Here is a 19,102-nt window from a genome sequence, read left to right as displayed (position 1 = left end):
TTTTTTTTGAGATGGAGTTTTGCTCTGTTGCCCAGGCTGGAGTGCAGCGGTGCGATCTCAGCTAACTGCAACCTTTCCCTCTGGGTTCAAGTGTTTCTCCGGCCTCAGCCTCCAGAGTAGCTGGGACTATAGGTACACGCCATCACATCTGGTTAATTTTTGTATTTTTAGTAGAGACAGCGTTTCACCATGTTGGTCAGGCTGGTCTTGAACTCCTGACCTCCAGTGATCAGGCTGCGTTGGCCTCCTAAAGTGCTGGGATTACAGGCATAAGTCACCACACCCGGCCCCAGAGGAAACAACATTTCTAATAATTGAGAAGAACTGTATGATTGAAGCTTAATTAGTAAAGTCAATATCTTAAGACAATGTATCAAACATATCAACAGGCCAATATAGGAAGACTGGGTTAAGAGAAAAATTTTGGCAATGCAGCAGTGTCAAGGGGGAGAAAGATGCAATAACTGGAAGATAAAAAGCATTTTGGGCCAGGTGGGGTGGCTCACACCTATAATCCCAGCACTCTGGGAGGTCAAGGTGGGCGAATCACCTGAGGTTGGAAGTTCAAGATCAGCCTGACCAACACATGAAGAAACTCTGTCTCTACTAAAAATACAAAAAAATTAGCTGGGCGTGGTGGTGCATGCCTGTAATCCCAGCTACTTGGGAGTCTGAGGCAGGAGAATCGCTTGAATCCAGAAGGCAGAGGTTACGGTGAGCTGAGGTCGCACCATTGCACTCCAGCCTGGGCAACAAGAGCGAAACTCTGTCTCCAAAAAAAAAAAAAAAAGGCCTTGGTCACATTCTACCTAGATAAAATAGCACTCTAAAACACCCACTCTTCCGCTGTTATAATTTAAGTTCGATGCTCAAATCTAGCACAGTTCAGATTTAGTTTTTTAGGTACCTTGACAAACTAAGTAGGAGGTTCCTAGATAGGGGACCTGAACATTGAAATCACTTGAATGAGCCAAGAGCATTAAAGATGAATGAACTGATATTTTGGTTTACGCACTGATTTTCTGTGAATTGACACATTCAGTAAGCATTTGATAATCTCTAAGTGAACTGGAAGGTCAGTGTTATGACCTGTTGCTAAGTCCCAGACCCCTTGATGATATAGTTTGGATATATGGTCCCTCCAAATCACATTTTGAAATGTGACCCCCAACGCTGGAGGTAGGGCCTAGCAGGAGGTGTTTGAGTCGCAGGAGCTGATCCCTCAAGAATGGCTTGACTCCTTCCCTACAGTAATGAGTGAGTTCTTGCCCTATTTGTATACGAGAGCTGGTTTTTTAAAAAGAGACTGGCATCTCTCTCTTGTTCCCTTTCTCACCATGTGACATGTTACTCCCCTTCGCCTTCCACTATGAGTGGAAGCTTCCTGAAGCCTTCACCAGAAGCACATACTGGTGCCATGTTTCTTTTCTTTTCTCTCTTTCTTTTTTTTAGATAAGAGTCTCGCTCTGTTGCCCAGGCTGGAGTGTAGTGGCACAATCTCTGCTAACTGCAACCTCCATCTCCCGGGTTGAAGCGATTTTCATGCCTCAGCCTCCTGAGTAGCTGAGATTACAGGCATGTGCTACCACACCCAGCTAATTTTTGTATTTTTAGTAGAGACGGAGTTTCACCATGTTGGCCAGGCTGGTCTCGAACTCCTGACCTGAAGAGATCTGCCTGCCTCAGCCTCCCGAAGTCCTGAGGTTACAGGCATGAGCCACCGTGCCTGGCTGCCATGCTTCTTGTATAGCCTGCAGACCCATGAGCCAAATAAACCTCTTTTCTCTGTAAATTACCCAGCCTCTGGCCGGGTACGGTGGCTCAAGCCTGTAATCCCAGAACTTTGGGAGGCTGAGACGGGTGGATCACGAGGTCAGGAGATCGAGATCATCCTGGCTAACACGGTGAAACCCCGTCTCTACTAAAAAATACAAAAAGCTAGCCGGGCGTGGTGGTGGGCGCCTGTAGTCCCAGCTACTGGGGAGGCTGAGGCAGGAGAATGGCGTGAACCCGGGAGGCGGAGCTTGCAGTGAGCTGAGATCCAGCCACTGTACTCCAGCCTGGGTGACAGAGTGAGACTCCATCTCAAAAAAAAAAAAAAAAAAAAAAAAAAAAAATTTCCCAGCCTCAGGTATTCCTTTGTAGAAACACTAAATGGACGAATATGCTCTACCACGTGAGGCTGCTTTGTGTTAATCATGTCTCTTTCTCCTTGCAACAACAACCTCTTGCCCTTAAGTGTACTCTATTTTCTTCTAAAACTTGAATAGTGATGAAGTTTGGAAGGACTGATAGCACATATACTTAGGATAAGGAACTGATAGGACTTGGTGAGTACTTGGACATGAGAGTAAGGATAACTCTCATGATTCTGGTTTAGGTGACTGAGGAAAAGGAGATGGTTACGCAAGATTAAATTTTAGTATATGTGCTGCCGAAGCGAACACACTCAAGATTAAAAATACAGGCGATGAGAACAGGTGGGATGGAGACAATGTTACCATTAGAATGCCCACGGAACATTCAAGTGGAGAAGTTCAGTAGGCAGCTCAAAGCACGTCTGGAGTTCACAAGAGATGTTGAGGCTGTAATTATAGATTTAACAGCCTTCAGCATACAGGCAGTAATGAATGAAATTGCCTGGGAAGAATGCGTAAAATAAAACAGAAGGCTAGGTAGCAAATCCTAATGACTTATATTTAAGAGGAAAGCAAAAAGGAAATAATGAATCATACCGAAAGTAAAAACTATAGTGACCAGATAAAAACCCTCACCTTAAAACTACAGATCTAGAAAAGATGATGATAAAACGAGTAATTCTCTGCACTGTCCATTCAACTGACATGACATGGGCCATGCTACTTCACAGTGGGTCCTTCCTGGGTATTGTCCATTCAATTGACATGACATGGGACATGCTACTTCACAGGGGGTCCTTTCCTGGCACCCAACTCCATTTTGTCTGTGACTAGGCTATGATACAACAAACAAATTCAATGAATAATTGAATAGTTAGCAGAAAAATTCCCTAGTCCACTCAAATCATCTTGACTTATTCATGGAGCTTACATAATCCACCAGCTGTTTTGTTACTAAGGAAGGAAGAAGTTATATCTTCTGCCTGTCTCCTATACCTGTTTCTGCTCCACAACACAGTTTAATTTCTATTCCTCACCTCTGCTCTCATATACCTACTTTTTATTCTGATGTAAGACGATTATGAAACCAGGTATCTCTTAAGATCCAAAACAACTTTTTTATGGCAATTCCCTGCCAAGATCATAAAAACCAAAATAAAAGTTGGGAAAAACAGTATGGTACAGGTTGGAAAAATGAGGTATCATATGTATCTCTCCCATAACATAAGCAAGCTATAACTCCTTTCACGCATTAATTCTTTTCCATAGAGCTTCTAATTTCTCATCCAAACAACAGAGTAGCTTAAATATATACAGTACTTCTGTGCCTATAAACACTAACAACTTCTTGTGTATTGGAGAGATGACTACATATAAAGAATTTCAACCTTCATAAAAAATAAGGATATAGGCCAGGTGTGGTGGCTCACACCTGTAATCCCAGCACTTTGGGAGGCCAAGGCAGGTGGATCACTTGAGGTCAGGAGTTCAAAGCCAGCCTGGCCAACATGGTGAAACCCTGTCTTTATTAAAAATACAAAAATTAGCCAGGTGTGGTGGCCGGCACTCGTAATCCCAGCTATTCGGCAGGCTGAGGCAGGAGAATCATTTGAACCTGGGAGGTGGAGGTTGCAGTGAGCTGAGATGGAGCCATCACACTACAGCCTGCGCAACAGGAGTTAAACTCTGTCTAAGGATATAAGTGTCCATAATGGCAACAATAATGTCACTAGTGACTCAGGTGAACAAAAATAGTCCGCTTTTTACTAAAATTAGTTTCAGGTTCCAACTGTACTATTAAGGACAACATAAAATTAGAGACAAAATTTTTTTTTTTTTTGAGACTGAGTCTCGCTCTGTCAACTCACCCAGGCTGCAGTGCAGTGGTGCGATCTTGGCTCACTACAACCTCTGTCTCCCAGGTTCAAGTGATTCTCCTGCCTCAGCCTCTGCGTAGCTGGTACTACAGGTGTGCACCACCCACCACACTGTGCTAATTGTTTGTATTTTTAGTAGAGATGCGGTTTCACTGTGTTAGCCAGGATGGTCTGGATTTCCTTACCTCATTATCCACCCACCTCAGCCTCCCAAAGTGCTGGGATTACAGATGTGAGCCACCACGCCCAGCCAAAACATAAATATTTTAAGAGAAATACACAGTAGTCTTCACTTGCGAACAATCACTTGTGACGCCCACTGAGATTTATGCTTTAGTGAGCTACACAATGAAAACCTTACAGGCGACCTGCTTACTGGACAAGCTATACTGCTGACATGTGACTCCAGGCAATCACCAAGTGTGGAGGGAGTAAGATGATGAACTTCCTCTCACAAATGGAATACACTACCTATTTCTCTTCTGTTACTTTTTGCTGATCATATGCCAGCAAACCATCACTATCACTTTTCCGAGCAAATAAACCCAATCGGCCTTGATGCAGCAAAAAAGAGTATTTAAAATTAAACATATTTTCAACAAAAACAGAATTTTGTACAACTGGAGAGAATTTTAATTGCTAAAAGTTTGTTTTTTCTTTCTGTTATATAAAGCTAATAAATGTTTATTATGGAACACTTAGAAGATAGATATACAAAAAGAAGAAAATTAAAATCATCCATAATCTTAGCTCCCCTCCAGGTATAGCCACTATTAAATAAGTGCTTGCTTTTTGTGTGTGTGGTTATTTTTGCCATTTGAATAGGGACTGGGTTTCATCAAGTTGCCCAGGCTGGTCTCAAACTCATGGGCTCAACGATCTGCCCACCTAGGCCTCCCAAAGTGCTGGGAGGATAAGCCTGAGACACCACACCTGGCCTGCTTGTTTTTAAAAGAAAAAAAATTATACAAAATTAATAAAAGTAATGAAATCAAAAGTCTATTTAGCCTAAAGCTTGAAGGGAGATAAAAAGCACAAGGCTATAGTCATTAAAACTCTTAATAACTAGACCTGGTGACCAGGCACAGTGGCTCACGCCTGTAATCCCAGCACTTTGGGAGGCCAAGACAGGCAGGCGGATCATGAGATCAGGAGATCAAGACCATCCTGGCTAACATGGTGAAATCCTGTCTCTACTAAAAATACAAAAAATTAGCCGGGCGTGGTGGCACACACCTGTAGTACCAGCTACTCAGGAGGCTGAGGCAGGAGAATTGCTTGAACCCGGGAGGTGGAGGTTGCAGTGAGCTGAGATCGTGCCACTGTACTCCTGCCTGGGTGAGAGAGCAAGACTCTGTTTCTAAACAAACAAACAAACAAAACCTGGTGTGGTGGCTCAAGCCTGTAATCCCGGACCTTTGGGAGGTGAGAGGATTGCTTGAGGCCAGGAGTTCAAGACTAACCTCTCAACACAGCACAGTGGCTCACGGCTGTAATCCCAGCACTTTGGGAGGCCAAGGTAGGTGGATCACCTGGGGTCAGGAGTTCGAGACCAGCCTGGTCAACATGGTGAAACCGTGTCTCTACTAAAAAATAAAAAATTAGCCGGTGTGGTGGCATGTGCCTATAATCCCAGCTACTTGAGAGGCTGGGGCAGGAGAATCACTTGAACGTGGGAGGCAGAGGTTGCAGTGAGCCAGGATCATGCCAGTGCACTCCAGCCTGGGTGACAGAGCAAAACACTGTCTTAAACAAAAAAAAAAAGATATGAAAAATTTAGTTGGGCATGGTGGCAGGTGCTTGTAGTCCCAGCTGCTCAGGAGGCTGAGGTAGGAGGATCACTTGAGCCCAGGTGGTTGAGGCTGCAGTGAGCTATGATCATGCCACTGGACTCCTGCCTGGGCGGCAGAGCCAGAGCCTGTCTCAAAAAAAATAAATAAATAAGTAAATAAAAATCAGGGGGAAAAAAAGTCTTTTAACAACTACAAAGGTAACTCATTATTTTGGCTGAGTACTTCCCATCGTTAGTACCCACTGCCAGATATACCATCCTGAACACCAGCAAAGAAGGTTAACCCCTCTCCCCCAACCCAATTTTTATTTTGTAAAACTTCAAACGTATAGAAAAGTTCAAATTACCATTCAAATCACCTAGACTCACCAATTGCTCACATTTTGCCATATTTGCCTTTTCTCTCTCTACACACACACACTTTTCTGTTGTTGAATCACTTGAAAATAAAATGCAGATTTATCATGAATTTTTAACTTTAAGTATTTCAGCATGTACTTCCTAAGAACAAGGACATTCTAAGCGAAAGTAGTATTTTTTATGAACTAATCAAAATTTGCAATTCTTTCTATAAGGCTGACCAAGATAATGGAGCAGACTCCATAAAACTGCAGTTAGCTTGAAGCATTAAAGTTTATTTTCTTCCTCTTTGCTGCACCCCATGTGACTTTCTTTTGGAATACAGTTTCTCAACCTCAGCACCAATGACATTTTGGGCCAGATAATTATTTACTGGGGCAGGTTGTGGGGGGTGTTCTGTGACTGCAGGATGTTTAGCAGAATCCCTGTCCCTTTACCCATTAGATGCCAGTATCACCCTACATCCAGTTTTAACAACTGAAAGTATCTATATACACTGCTCTGTGCACAAAAGGGAAATTGTCCCTGGTGAAGAAACACGGCTCTGAAAGAACAGGACCCCCTCAATCCAGATGGGGAGTACAATGATCAATCCAGATGGGGAGTATAATGATAATGACAGCATCTATTGATCTACTGAATTCGTGGCATGTGGCAGCATGTTCTAAGCAGTCTACATGTGTTAAATCATTTAGCCCCCAGAATAACCATCTGAAATGGGTTGTGTACCACCTTCATCTTAGAGGAGGAAATAGACACAGTGAGATTAAGTACCTCACGTGAATGAACAAACCAAAGAATGGCTTCCTGCAAAAACTGAGATCCAACACTATGTAGCTGAACCACTATTCTTTTTTTTTTTTGGAGACGGAGTCTCTCTCACTCTGTTGCCCAGGCTGGAGTGTAGTGACGTGATCTCAGCTCACTGCAACCTGTCCCCCGGGTTCAAGCGATTCTCCTGCCTCAGCCTCCCGAGTAACTGGGATTACAGGCGCCTGCCACCGCACCCAGCTAATTTTTGTATTTTTAGTAGAGATGGGGTTTTGCCATCTTGGCCAGGCTGCTCTTGAACTCCTGACCTTGTGATCCACCCGCCTCGGCCTCCCAAAGTGCTGGGATTACAGGTGTGAGCCACTGAGCCTGACCTGAAACACCATTCTTACAGTAAAAGATAACTTTGATGGTACATACTGCACTTAAAAAGGAAAAAATTCATATGTGAAATTAATAAAAGGATGTAGGAAAACAGGCACTCTTATATATTGCTAATGATTGTTCACACTGGCACAAATTGCTAAACTCCCCTCCAGGAAGGAATTATGTGACTTAAAAATGTGTCTGCCCGAAGATGGCCGAATAGGAGCAGCTCCAGTCTCCAACTCCCAGCGCGAGCGACACAGAAGACCAGTGATTTCTGCATTTTCAACTGAGGTACTGGGTTCATCTCACTGGGGAGTGCCGGACGATCGGTGCTGGTCAGCTGCTGCAGCCCGACCAGCGAGAGCTGAAGCAGGGCGAGGCATTGCCTCACCTGGGAAGCGCAAGGGGGAAGGGAGTCCCTTTTCCTAGCCAGGGGAACTGAGACACACACCACCTGGAAAATTGGGTAACTCCCACCCCAATACTGCGCTTTAAGCAAACAGGCACACCAGGAGATCATATCCCACACCTGGCCGGGAGGGTCCCACACCCACGAAGCCTCCCTCATTGCTAGCGCAGCAGTCTGTGATCTACCGGCAAGGCAGCAGCGAGGCTGGGGGAGGGGCGCCCGCCATTGCTGAGGCTTAAGTAGGTAAACAAAGCTGCTGGGAAGCTCGAACTGGGTGGAGCTCACAGCAGCTCAAGGAAACCTGCCTGTCTCTGTAGACTCCACCTCTGGGGACAGGGCACAGTAAACTAAACAAACGCAGCAGACACCTCTGCAGACGCAAACGACTCTGTCTGACAGCTTTGAAGAGAGCAGTGGATCTCCCAACACGGAGGTTGAGATCTGAGAAGGGACAGACTCCCTGCTCAAGTGGGTCCCTGACCCCTGAGTAGCCTAACTGGGAGACATCCCCCACTAGGGGCAGTCTGACACCCCACACCTCACAGGGAGGAGTACACCCCTGAGAGGAAGCTTCCAAAGCAAGAATCAGACAGGTACACTCGCTGTTCAGAAATATTCTATCTTCTGCAGCCTCTGCTGCTGATACCCAGGCAAACAGGGTCTGGAGTGGACCTCAAGCAATCTCCAACAGACCTACAGCTGAGGGTCCTGACTGTTAGAAGGAAAACTATCAAACAGGAAGGACACCTACACCAAAACCCCATCAGTACATCACCATCATCAAAGACCAGAGGCAGATAAAACCACAAAGATGGGGAAAAAGCAGGGCAGAAAAGCTGGAAATTCAAAAAATAAGAGCGCATCTCCCCCGGCAAAGGAGCGCAGCTCATCGCCAGCAACGGATCAAAGCTGGACGGAGAATGACTTTGACAAGATGAGAGAAGAAGGCTTCAGTCCATCAAATTTCTCAGAGCTAAAGGAGGAATTACGTACCCAGCGCAAAGAAACTAAAAATCTTGAAAAATGTGTCTGCCCTTTGACCCAATAATTCATCCTAAGAAAATAACCAGTTATACACATAAAACAGAGGTGCAGTGATATTTACTAGTCTTTTCCATAACACTGAAAAATTGAAACTCTATCAATACCCAAATACAGGGTTAAATGACAATACTTTCATACAATGTAATTCTATAAAGCCATTACAAATAATAGAGCATATCATATCAAAAGACGTTCGTGATATGTTAAAGTAAATTATAAAGTAGAATGAATGGCATAATCCTAGCCACTATATACACATAGAAGCAAAAATGTTAACTGTGATTATCTTCACATATGAGATTCTAGTAGTCTTGTTTTCCTTTAGCTTATCTGCATTTTCCTTTTTTCCAGCCCCTGTTTTGGTTTGGCTTTTATTTAAAAGTTGTTTTTTTTTTTTTAATTTATTTTTTGACTGCTCTTGCGGAGCAGGCTACTCCATAAGCAGTATGCTGAGAGTAGCGTATTCAAAAGTTTTTAAAACGGAAGTTCATATATAAATGAAAAAGCGATCCCTTTGACATTGACAGAATTAACATACAGTTTCAACTACTGGTACTCAATTCCAAAGACCCATAGTATGTTATAAAAATGTGTGGTTCCTGTTGTTGAACAAATTGTGAATGGCACCCCACAGTCTGGGTAGGAAAAAGTTTCTTGGTTAGTCACCAGGACCGGTCAGTTGTCTAGTCTCCACACCTTAACCCAGCTGTGATGCTGCGGGATGAACTCTATAGCTGATCTAAAGTGAACTCCAGAGATGTCTGGGAAACTGACCCTGATTGTGGTTCCAGAGCACTGACTTCAGGAATGTACTCAGCCTAGACTAAAACAGCCTAGAAAGGCTGAAAGCTGATGAATGAATAATTTGTTCATGTCTGATCCTGATTCTGTCACACTCTGCGACCATACTGTGTGGCTTAACTCCAGGACTAATGAGGGCACCTGGCAGGCGAGGCATTCTTTAGTGCATATCTACTTACAACTGGACCTAGAGGGACCCAGAAGGTGACAGGTATGTTTTCAGGCCATCATCCACAACTGTTCACCCTTTGGAGAAATTTTATTTAACTTGGAAATGTGACCCATCTCTGTCATCCTGTCTGCACTGACATTTTTTTCTTTTCATTCTTTAGATAAGCAAATTATTTAATTTTACCCAAATGGTATATCTGTCTGGTCTTTCCATCAATCCACACCCAACACCATCCTTTGTCATTAAAATAGTTGTGCAGTTCTCTACTCCACTAAACAAACTATGGCAATGTGCAATGTTTTTCAAAAAGTGGTTTTGGAACCTCTGAGGCCTCATGAAGTCCTCAGGAGGTCTGAATACAGAGTGCTATGTTTTAGCACATCCACAGTTGGTACCTTCATCTATCACTCTGGAGTGCTGCCCTGGTACAAGAAAATATCAAGCGCCTGCCCCTGAAAACACATGCCCACTCCTATGAAGGACTGCATTGGTACTACAGTCTTTTCCTGCCACCCTGTACCTCTGGTAAGATGAACTGTTCCACGGGCTTGTACCACAGCTTGTTCACCTGCACACCACAGCTCGGAGGACTGAAGCGAGCAATGAAGAGGGCCTCCTACAAATTGGGAGAAGAAGACAAGAAAAAATACTTCATGTTATACCACTGCATATGCAACAAGTTTTCAAATACCTTACATCTTGGTCAGCTAAATCCACAACGGCCCTAACCACGGTCACTAACATGGTTCCACTGTGGTTTTGGCATCACTGGGTTTTCTAGTGCAGTCATGGTTACTAAATAACAATATTTAAGGTAATCAAAGTTGTCATGAAGTTCTCAAATGCTAAACAAAATCCACATAACCTTAAAAAAAAAACCCACCTTGAAAGAAAAAATATTAAGGGAAGGGAGCAGTGTTGTTAAATTAAGCCAACATATTATAGTGTCAGAACTCCCTCAAAGGTTTAAGACTAAACTGAAATACCACAGATTTTTACTGGGAACAAAAGCACTCAGGAAACTCCCTTCAAAAAGAATCTTCAGAAGAAAATATAAACAAAACAAAAAAGGGAATATAAAAGAGGACTGGGGCCAAGTGCAGTGGCTCACGCCTGTAATCCCAGCACTTTGGGAGGCCGAGGCAGGCAGATCACTTGAGGTCAGGAGTTCCAGACCAGCCTGGCCAACATGTGAAACTCCATATCTCTACTAAAACTACAAAAATTAGCTAGGCGTGGTGGCAGACACCTGTAGTCCCAGCTACTTGGGAGGCTGGAGCAGGAGAATCACTTGAACCCAGGAGGTGGAGGCTGCAGTGAGCCAAGATTGTACCACTGCACTCCAGCCTGGGCCACAGAGCCAGACCCTGTCAAAAAAAAAAAAAAAAAAAAAAAAAAGGACTGATTTTCATTATGTCTATTGTTTTCTTGGACCCTCCCATTTATTCTAGGCAACATTTCCTCATTCTCATGCCTATTCTTATATACCAACTTACCATAGGGGAAACTTCTGTTAAGCTCTTATAACCAGGCAGGGGTTCAAAATTAAGCACATTTCAATGGATTATGTCTATTTCTTTCATGAACACCAGTTCTTAGGAATGCAGTATAAGAATAGTTTTTGCATTGTGACTACCCATGAACCCATTAGCATTCATCTTAGACTAGTCCTTTCTTGAGGACAAAGATTAACTCCTCCTTGGTTAAAAATATGGCAACTAAAAGTTATATCGACATGATCAAAATATTGTATGTCTGAACCAAACTACTTGATTGATAACTCGCACACTATAAATAGTTTTGTTTTTTGAGACAGTCTCACTCTGTCACCTAGGCTGGAGTGAGTGGTGTGATCATGGCTCACTGTAATGCAGCCTCAACCTCCTGGGCTCAAGTGATCCTCCCACCTCAGCCTCCCAAGCAGCTGGGACTATAAGTATATGCCACCATGCCTGCCTATTTTCTTAATTTTTTGTAGAGACGGGGTCTCACTGTATTGCCTAGGTTGGTCTCGAACTCCTGGGCTGAAGCAATCCATCTTCCTTGCCCTCTCAAAGTGCTGGGATTACAGGCGTGAGCCACTGCGCCTGGCTAATAGTTTTCTTTAAAACTATATATACTAAGATAAACAAGTATATTTTAAAAAATCAAGATTAATTCTAATTTCTAGAAAACAGTGCTACTCAGAGTACTGCTATTTCAATTCCCTATCTGGTCTTCAGTATCAATGAAACTGTTAACTACAATCACACATGGACTCCTACAGTTGAGTAACTACAAAGCTCTTCTCACTGTAATCATTATGGCTGGCATCACCAGCAGAAATCCTACCCTTCCCTCTGTCTTATATTTATGTCTACAAACACATCAACAAACTAGACAGATTATTTAGAGGAAGAACAGGGCAAATTACAAAAAAGAAATTTCATCTCAAATTTATTTGTGTATTTATTGGTGAGTCTCTAACACTGTATTCATTGCTAATAATCAACATTAATAATACAAACACATTGTAAAAAACTGAACAGAGTTCTGCTTCCAGTAATATCAGACCAATTCTCCTATAGATAATAATTATGAACTCTGGATGAAACATAAAAAACATGATTTGTAGGCACTGGAATTCAAACAAATAGGCAGAAACTGGAGAAGAATCAGTACTTGGAAGAAGGAAAAGGCTCCAAATATGCATCTCCTCCCTACCCCTCTTCTCGACTCTTTGTCTGAGGGTACAACTCTAGGGCAACTAGAAATTTGAGTGAGAATCTGTAGTCATTCTGCTTGAAAATTAAGAGGACAGAGTTGGGGTAAACACATCAATTAATAAAAGGCATGACGGGGAACATCCAGAAAGGAAAGGATCAGAGAGAGAGAGAACTGTAAATTCTTCATATAAACTCTGCCCACATCTGCGGCTGACTCATAAAATACACATTCAAGGCAGAACCCAAGTAGTCCATCCAAGGCCAAAAAAACTGAATAGAGATTTTTAGCTGTTTCTCATTGAAAGTGAGACAATGTTTACAGTCTGTCTGCTAAAACAAACAAACAAACAAACAAAAAAACATTACTCTTTGAAGAATATAATAGGATCCAGAGTTCCTACAATGAATTATTCACGATATCTACGATACAATGCAAAGATAAGGGCCAGGTGCGGTGGCTCACACCTGTAATCCCAGCACTTTGGGAAGTCAAGGCAGGAAGATCACTTGAGGTTAAGAGTTTGACACCAGCCTGGGCAACATGGTGAGATCCTGCTCTACAAAAAATTTTACAAGTAGCTGGGTATGGTGGCACGCGCATGTAGTCCCAGCTACTCAGGAGGCTGAGGAGGGCAGACAGCTTGAGCCCAGGAGTTTAAGGCTGCAGTGAACCATGACTGGACCACTGCACTCCAGCCCAGGCAAAAGAGCGAGACCCTGTCAAACAACAACAACAACAGCACCACCAAAACCCAAACCAAAAGACTCCCAAAATACTAGACACAAAACAGAAAAATGTTACCCATATTTTAGAGGAAAGATATTAATCAATAAAGACAGACGCTGAGATGACTCAGAATAAGCGTACACAGATTTTAAAGCTGCTGTTACAACTATGGTCAAAGCTGTAGAGAAAAATATTCTCAAACAATGAACACACAGGAAATTTTAGAGAAATAAAAACAGTAAAAAAGAACTAAATGGAAACTGAAGCGCTAACAAGTATAATATTTAAAATAAATCTAAAATAAAAAATTCATTCAGATTTGAGATGACAGAAGAGTCACTAAACTTGAATACAGATTAACAGAAGTTATCTACACCGGAAAAGAGACAAAAACATTGAAAAAAATGAACAGTCTTGTGATCTGTAGGACAATACCAAAAGATCTAACATACATGTAATTGGAATCCCAGGAGGAGTAGAGAGAGCAAGTGAAATCAGAAAAGGTTCTGAAAACATTAATAGTTGAAAATCCCCCAAATTTGGTAAAAGACATACATTTACAGATTGAAGAAACATGTAGCACACCTTGAACAAACAAAGAAAAAGCACACCATGCCTGGTACGGTGCCTCATGCCTGTAATCCCAGGACTTTGGGAGGCTGAGACAGCACTTTGGAAGGCTGAGGAGGGCAGATCACTTGAGGTCAGGAGTTCGACACCAGCCTAGCCAACATGGCAAAACTCCGTCTTTACTAAAAATACAAAAATGAACCAGGTGTGGTGGCATGCACCTGCAATCCCAGCTACTTGGGAGTGGATATAAATATGTAATAAACCAAATACAGAAAAATGTTAACTGTTGTAGAATGCAGTTAGTGGCTATAGGGTTGTTTACTGAATAATTCCTTCAAGTTTTCTTCATGTTTAAAAAACAGATCCTTCAAATACAATTCCATGCTACTTCTTCAGATGCATTCTGTGAACAAATCAGATTTTCCCACATATTAGGAACAGAGAAACTTCAGGGATTTTCTGTTTTCGGTAAAAGAATAACTTTTATTTCCTCTATATCTTATTACAAAAAAGATTTGAAGCAGTTATTAGCTTTGTATTACGGACTTTTACAGTTGGAAGAAAGAGGCAATAATACTCATTTATCCTAAGAATCCCAAACTTTTTTTATATCCATTACCAATTTTCGAAATTCCCTAGGCTTTAGGGAATTTTAAGTTGGAGATTTCTAATCTAGTCAACTCCTTCTTTTCTGGATATAGCACATTTATTCATAGATAATCTATCTCCAAACTAGTCTTATATCACACTACAGTGTATTCAGTCAATAGGGGAAGAAAGGTGAAAGTCTCTCAACCAGAGAGAATTATATAGTCTTCCAATCTACTTACTGTATGTCACAAGGAAAAGTTGATGTTTTTGAAAAAGAAAAAAGAGAAAAAACCTGTACAGAGCAGTGCATACCTCTTGTTCTGCCTGATAAAGTTTGACAGTGATGTTCCTCTGGAAACCCACATCACTGGCATCATAGAACACTCCAAGACTGGTAATAACGATGGGGTAGAGAACTCGGAAACTCACGCTGACAATTCGATCCTCAGACAGCCCTGATGAGGAGTCTTCAGACAGACTGAATGCTTCAATTTCCTGATTCAAAACTAAGTAATGAGAACAGGTTTATATAATTGAACAAATACAATCCTTTGTTTTACTAGTAGGAAGTAGTGAAGTGGGCTTAATGCCAAAACCTAGGTAATCATTTGCTATATAATTCACAAATGGCAGGAATTTTTAAAAAATGCTTGAGAAAAATGGCTGCTTCTATATAAACATTTTTGAAATTTAAGAATAAAGTTGTCAGCCACATCTAAGTAAGTTAATTATCAGAACTGGTTTAATAGCTTTTTGCATACATGGGTGCATATATATGTATAAATGCCACAGGAGATATTAAATTTAAGTCATCTATTTGGAAGGGTTGGATACATAGAAATAATAAAAACAGTACTAACTGTAGTCATAAATAATCAGTAAATTTGGTCTTACTCTGCAAATTCCAAAAATCCTACTTCTTGATAGGCAATTTAAAATATTTGTGATATGTGACGCAATTATCACAGTATAAATAAGCAACTGAAGTCACTTCAAATAACACTGAAAAACTCTTGCTATACAGCATTGATAAAAGGTAAGCATATCAAACACAGTTTTGAACCACCTTCTATGTACCATTCCCCATCACATTTACATCTTCACTACCACCCTTGTGGTTGTGGCATTATCTTCAGTTTATGTATTAAGAAACTGAGGCCCAAAATTAAGCAATTCACCTAAGGTCACAGAAAGTAGCAGATCCAGGAATCAAGTCCCATTTCGTGATTCCAAAGTCAGTCCCCTTTCCACTCCCCCATGGCTGTCTAATCAGTGCCAAAAGAGTTCTTTTCAAATAATTTTTCTTTATTTGATTTATTTAATTATGAGACAGTCACCCAGTCACTCAGGCTGCAGTGCAGTGGCATTAACATGGCTTACTGAAGTCTCAACCTCCTTTGCTCAAGGGATCCTCCTGCCTCAGCCTCCTGAGTAGCTGGGATCACAGACACACACCACCAGGTCTTGCTAATTTTCTGTAGAGATGGGGGGTCTCATCATGTTACCCAGGCTGGTCTTGAACTCCTGACCTCAAGCAGTCCTCCCGCCTCAGCCTCCCACAGTGCTGGGATTACAGGCATGAGCCACTGTGCCCAGCCTTCAAATAAATTTTCTAATTACCATAAGTGAATCAGAATACATTAAATACAGCAGTTCATAGGCAGGGAATATCAGTGCTGCTTTAATAATATAAAACCCTATTTTAAAAGATTATATCAGAGTCCTTTGTATCTTTTAGAGCTGTGGTTTTCAAATTTTGCTGACTACACAACCCCATCAGTTAAAAATGTTTGTACACACACCTATTTACTTACAAAATATATGCATATATTGTGGTAAGTTTATATATTCAGTATTAATAAAGATTGTATTTTCTTATTTTCAGGTAAATAGAAATTCTAAGCCTGGGCAGCATGGTAAAATCCTGTCTTTACTAAAGATACGAAAATTAGCTGGGCGTGGTGGCACACACCTGTAATCTCAGCTACTTGGGAGGCGAAGGCACGAGAATTTCTTGAGCCTGGGAGGAAGAGGCTACAGTGACCTGAGATTGTGCCACTGCAGTGCAGCCTGGGCAAGAGAGCAAGACCCTGTCTCAAAAAAAAAGAAATTATATTTTCTTCCTATACTCTAGCAGATCATTTGGATGCCTATATCAGACTTCCTAGAAGCTCTTTACACTCAGTAGATACTCAATAAAATGGGACTAAAGGGAAGTGATGACTCTTACCTAATTACAGACATGGGCAGCAGGGAAAAAAGGAAAAATATAGCTTTTTGTCATGGGCTGGGTAAGCATTAACTGGAGAGTCTAGACTACAACATAATGGACAACAATACAATTTTTTTCTAAGATATTCAGTAAATAAAAGATATCCATAGGAAAAACCTCTTTATTAAAAGCAATAGGGCAAGCACATTATAATACAGCATTTTTAGATAGTTTCTTATCTAAAAGAAATGTGCCTTGGGCTTCAAGTTACGTGGACACAGGAAATCCCGCTGCATTACAGTGCTATTAATCAACCCTTCTATCCCAGCCACAATAGCACAATGATTAATGCTTACCATGACCTTCTGGTACTGAAATAACCATAACTGCCTTTGGATTATTGAAAAAATAACATTAGGTTCAATATTAAGTTATATACACATTTAAAAATTTATAACCTAGGTATTACATATATGAAAATGTTTTATTAACAGAAAGTTCTACTTCTTTACTTTTAATAAATAACAGCACTTAAGATAATAAAAATATGGTTAATTTAAAAGTGAAGGGCTTCTTTTTGTTTTTCAATTGTAATTTGCTGGAGGATACCACATCATCAGTGACATAACATTCTATGGGGTTTCTGATCCCTTTAAGACTCCAGTGAGGCTGGGTGCGGTGGCTCATGCCTGTAATCCCAGCACTTTGGGAGGCTGAGGCGGATGGATCACCTGAGGTCAGGAATTCAAGACCAGCCTGGCCAATGCGGTGAAACCCCGTGTCTACTAAAAATACAAAAATTAGTCTGGCGTGGTGGTGGGTACCTGTAATCCTAGCTACTCAGGAGACTGAGGCAGGAAAATCGCTTGAACCCAGGAGGCGGAGGTTGCAGTGAGCCAAGATCACGCCATTGCACTCCAGCCTGGGCAACAAGAGCGAAACTCCGTCTCAAAAAAAAAAAAGAAAAAAAAGACTCCCAGTGAAAGCCAAAGGACTTTCTCATAATTCATACATAAAATTTGGTTACAATGTTAACTGAATTCATAGACGTCCTAATTAAGAAACCTCTGTTTTATAATACCGACCTGAATATATTGTCCAATTTATTTTAAAAGCTGTTTGAAGCCCAACTTTATAAAATGGCAGGCTCTTTAAAATAATGTTCAGTACCTTCTACCTTCTAGGAACTATTCTAAATACATCGTATGTATCAACTTATTTCATCCTTATGTCAATCTCCATGAGGGAGATTCTTTTATCCCTGAGTTTACAGATGATAAAACTGAGGCAGAGGAGGTCACACAGCTAGAAAATGGCAGAGCTTGGATTGAGAGCCATGGAGCCTGCTTATAAAAGTGAGGTGTTATTTAACTATACAGTTTTAACAAACCTTAAAATATCAGAAGTCCTAATCAGCATATTTAAGACTTGGAAGTTTAACCTCCCTTAGAAACACAGCTGAACATAATGGGAAGTGCTAAAAAACACAGACAGTTATAAATTTATCAACTTCCTAAAACTGGTTCCCTGATGACACAGAGAACCTAATTAGGATCAGCTTTCTTTGTTGTCTTTGTTTTTTTGTTTTTGAGACAGGGTCTCGCTCTGTTACCCAGGTTGGAGTGCAGTAGAGTGAACAGATCATAGCTTACTGCAGCCTCGAACTGCTGGGCTCAGACTGTAGCCTCGAACTGCAGTCCTCCTATCTCAGCCTCCCAGCAGCTGGAACTACAGGCGTGAGCCACCACACTTGGCTAATTTTTTTTTTTCTGGAGACATAGGGTCTCACTATGTTGCCCAGGCTGGTTTTCTGCTCTTCCTCCCACTGTGGTGTCCCAAAGTGCTGGAGAAGCTTTCTTTACCCTCACCAAAATTTTTACAAACTTTTAATTTTAAGGCATAAATAATGTTACTTGTGTTTTAAATTTTTTTACTATTTTTTCTTTTACAGAAATAAATTAGATAATAATTCTAAGAGAAAGTGATTCATAATATTTGTTTCTTCAAGGTTATTATAAATTAACTGGTAAAATCAGCAGTTTTCCAAAAGTTCAAAATTTGGTAATTCAGGATTTATCTAAGCATAAGGAACTTCCAAATGCATATGAATCACACTGAAAAAGAGTCTTCTGGATCCTGAAGTTTCGATTCTGTAAAGAATCTCTACAGATACCCCAAGTCAATCTGTCAAAAATGATGAAACAGGTCGGGCGTGGTGGTTCATGCCTGTAATCTCAGCACTTTGGGGGGCTGAGGAGGGTGGATTACGAGGTCAGGAGTTCGAGGCCAGCCTGGCCAAGATGGTGAAACCCCATTTCTACTAAAAATACAAAAATTAGCTAGGCGCAGTTGTGGGCACCTGTAATCCCAGCTACTCGGAAGGCTGAGGCAGGAGAATTTCTTGAACCCGGGCAGCAGAGGTTGCAGTGAGCCAAGATGGCACAACTACATTCCAGCCTGGGCAACATAGCAAGACTCCATCTCCAAAAATAAAAAATAAAAAAAAGATGAGACATAAATTTGGATGAAAGATATTTTAGTCTATTAAAAACAGACTCCAG

General features: G+C 41.4%; 1 protein-coding gene across 12 annotated transcripts in view; it reads right to left on the bottom strand.

Annotated features, from left to right (window-relative positions):
* Positions 1–19,102, bottom strand: part of B3GALNT2 (beta-1,3-N-acetylgalactosaminyltransferase 2) — a 63,672-nt gene that overhangs the window by 28,242 nt on the left and 16,328 nt on the right. For 10 of the 12 annotated variants that reach the window (XR_012413681.1, XR_012413677.1, XR_012413692.1 and 7 more), the window contains 2 exons: positions 14,642–14,835; positions 10,254–10,349 (listed from right to left, as the gene is read on the bottom strand). Coding sequence is in view for 6 of the 12 variants with exons in the window: in XM_005539734.4 (XP_005539791.1) it covers positions 10,254–10,349; positions 14,642–14,835 (290 nt within the window). In the remaining 6 variants the exon portion in view is untranslated. Of the gene's footprint in view, positions 1–10,253; positions 10,350–14,641; positions 14,836–16,301; positions 16,420–19,102 lie in introns of all 12 variants that reach the window. The other 2 variants (XM_065531636.2, XM_073993315.1) reach the window with 1 other exon arrangement.

The sequence above is a fragment of the Macaca fascicularis genome, chromosome 1 (assembly GCF_037993035.2).
Source record: "Macaca fascicularis isolate 582-1 chromosome 1, T2T-MFA8v1.1".
Taxonomy (NCBI): Eukaryota; Metazoa; Chordata; class Mammalia; order Primates; family Cercopithecidae; genus Macaca; species Macaca fascicularis.
Note: the sequence above shows the minus strand (reverse complement) of the source record. Positions and strands in the feature narration are given on the sequence as shown.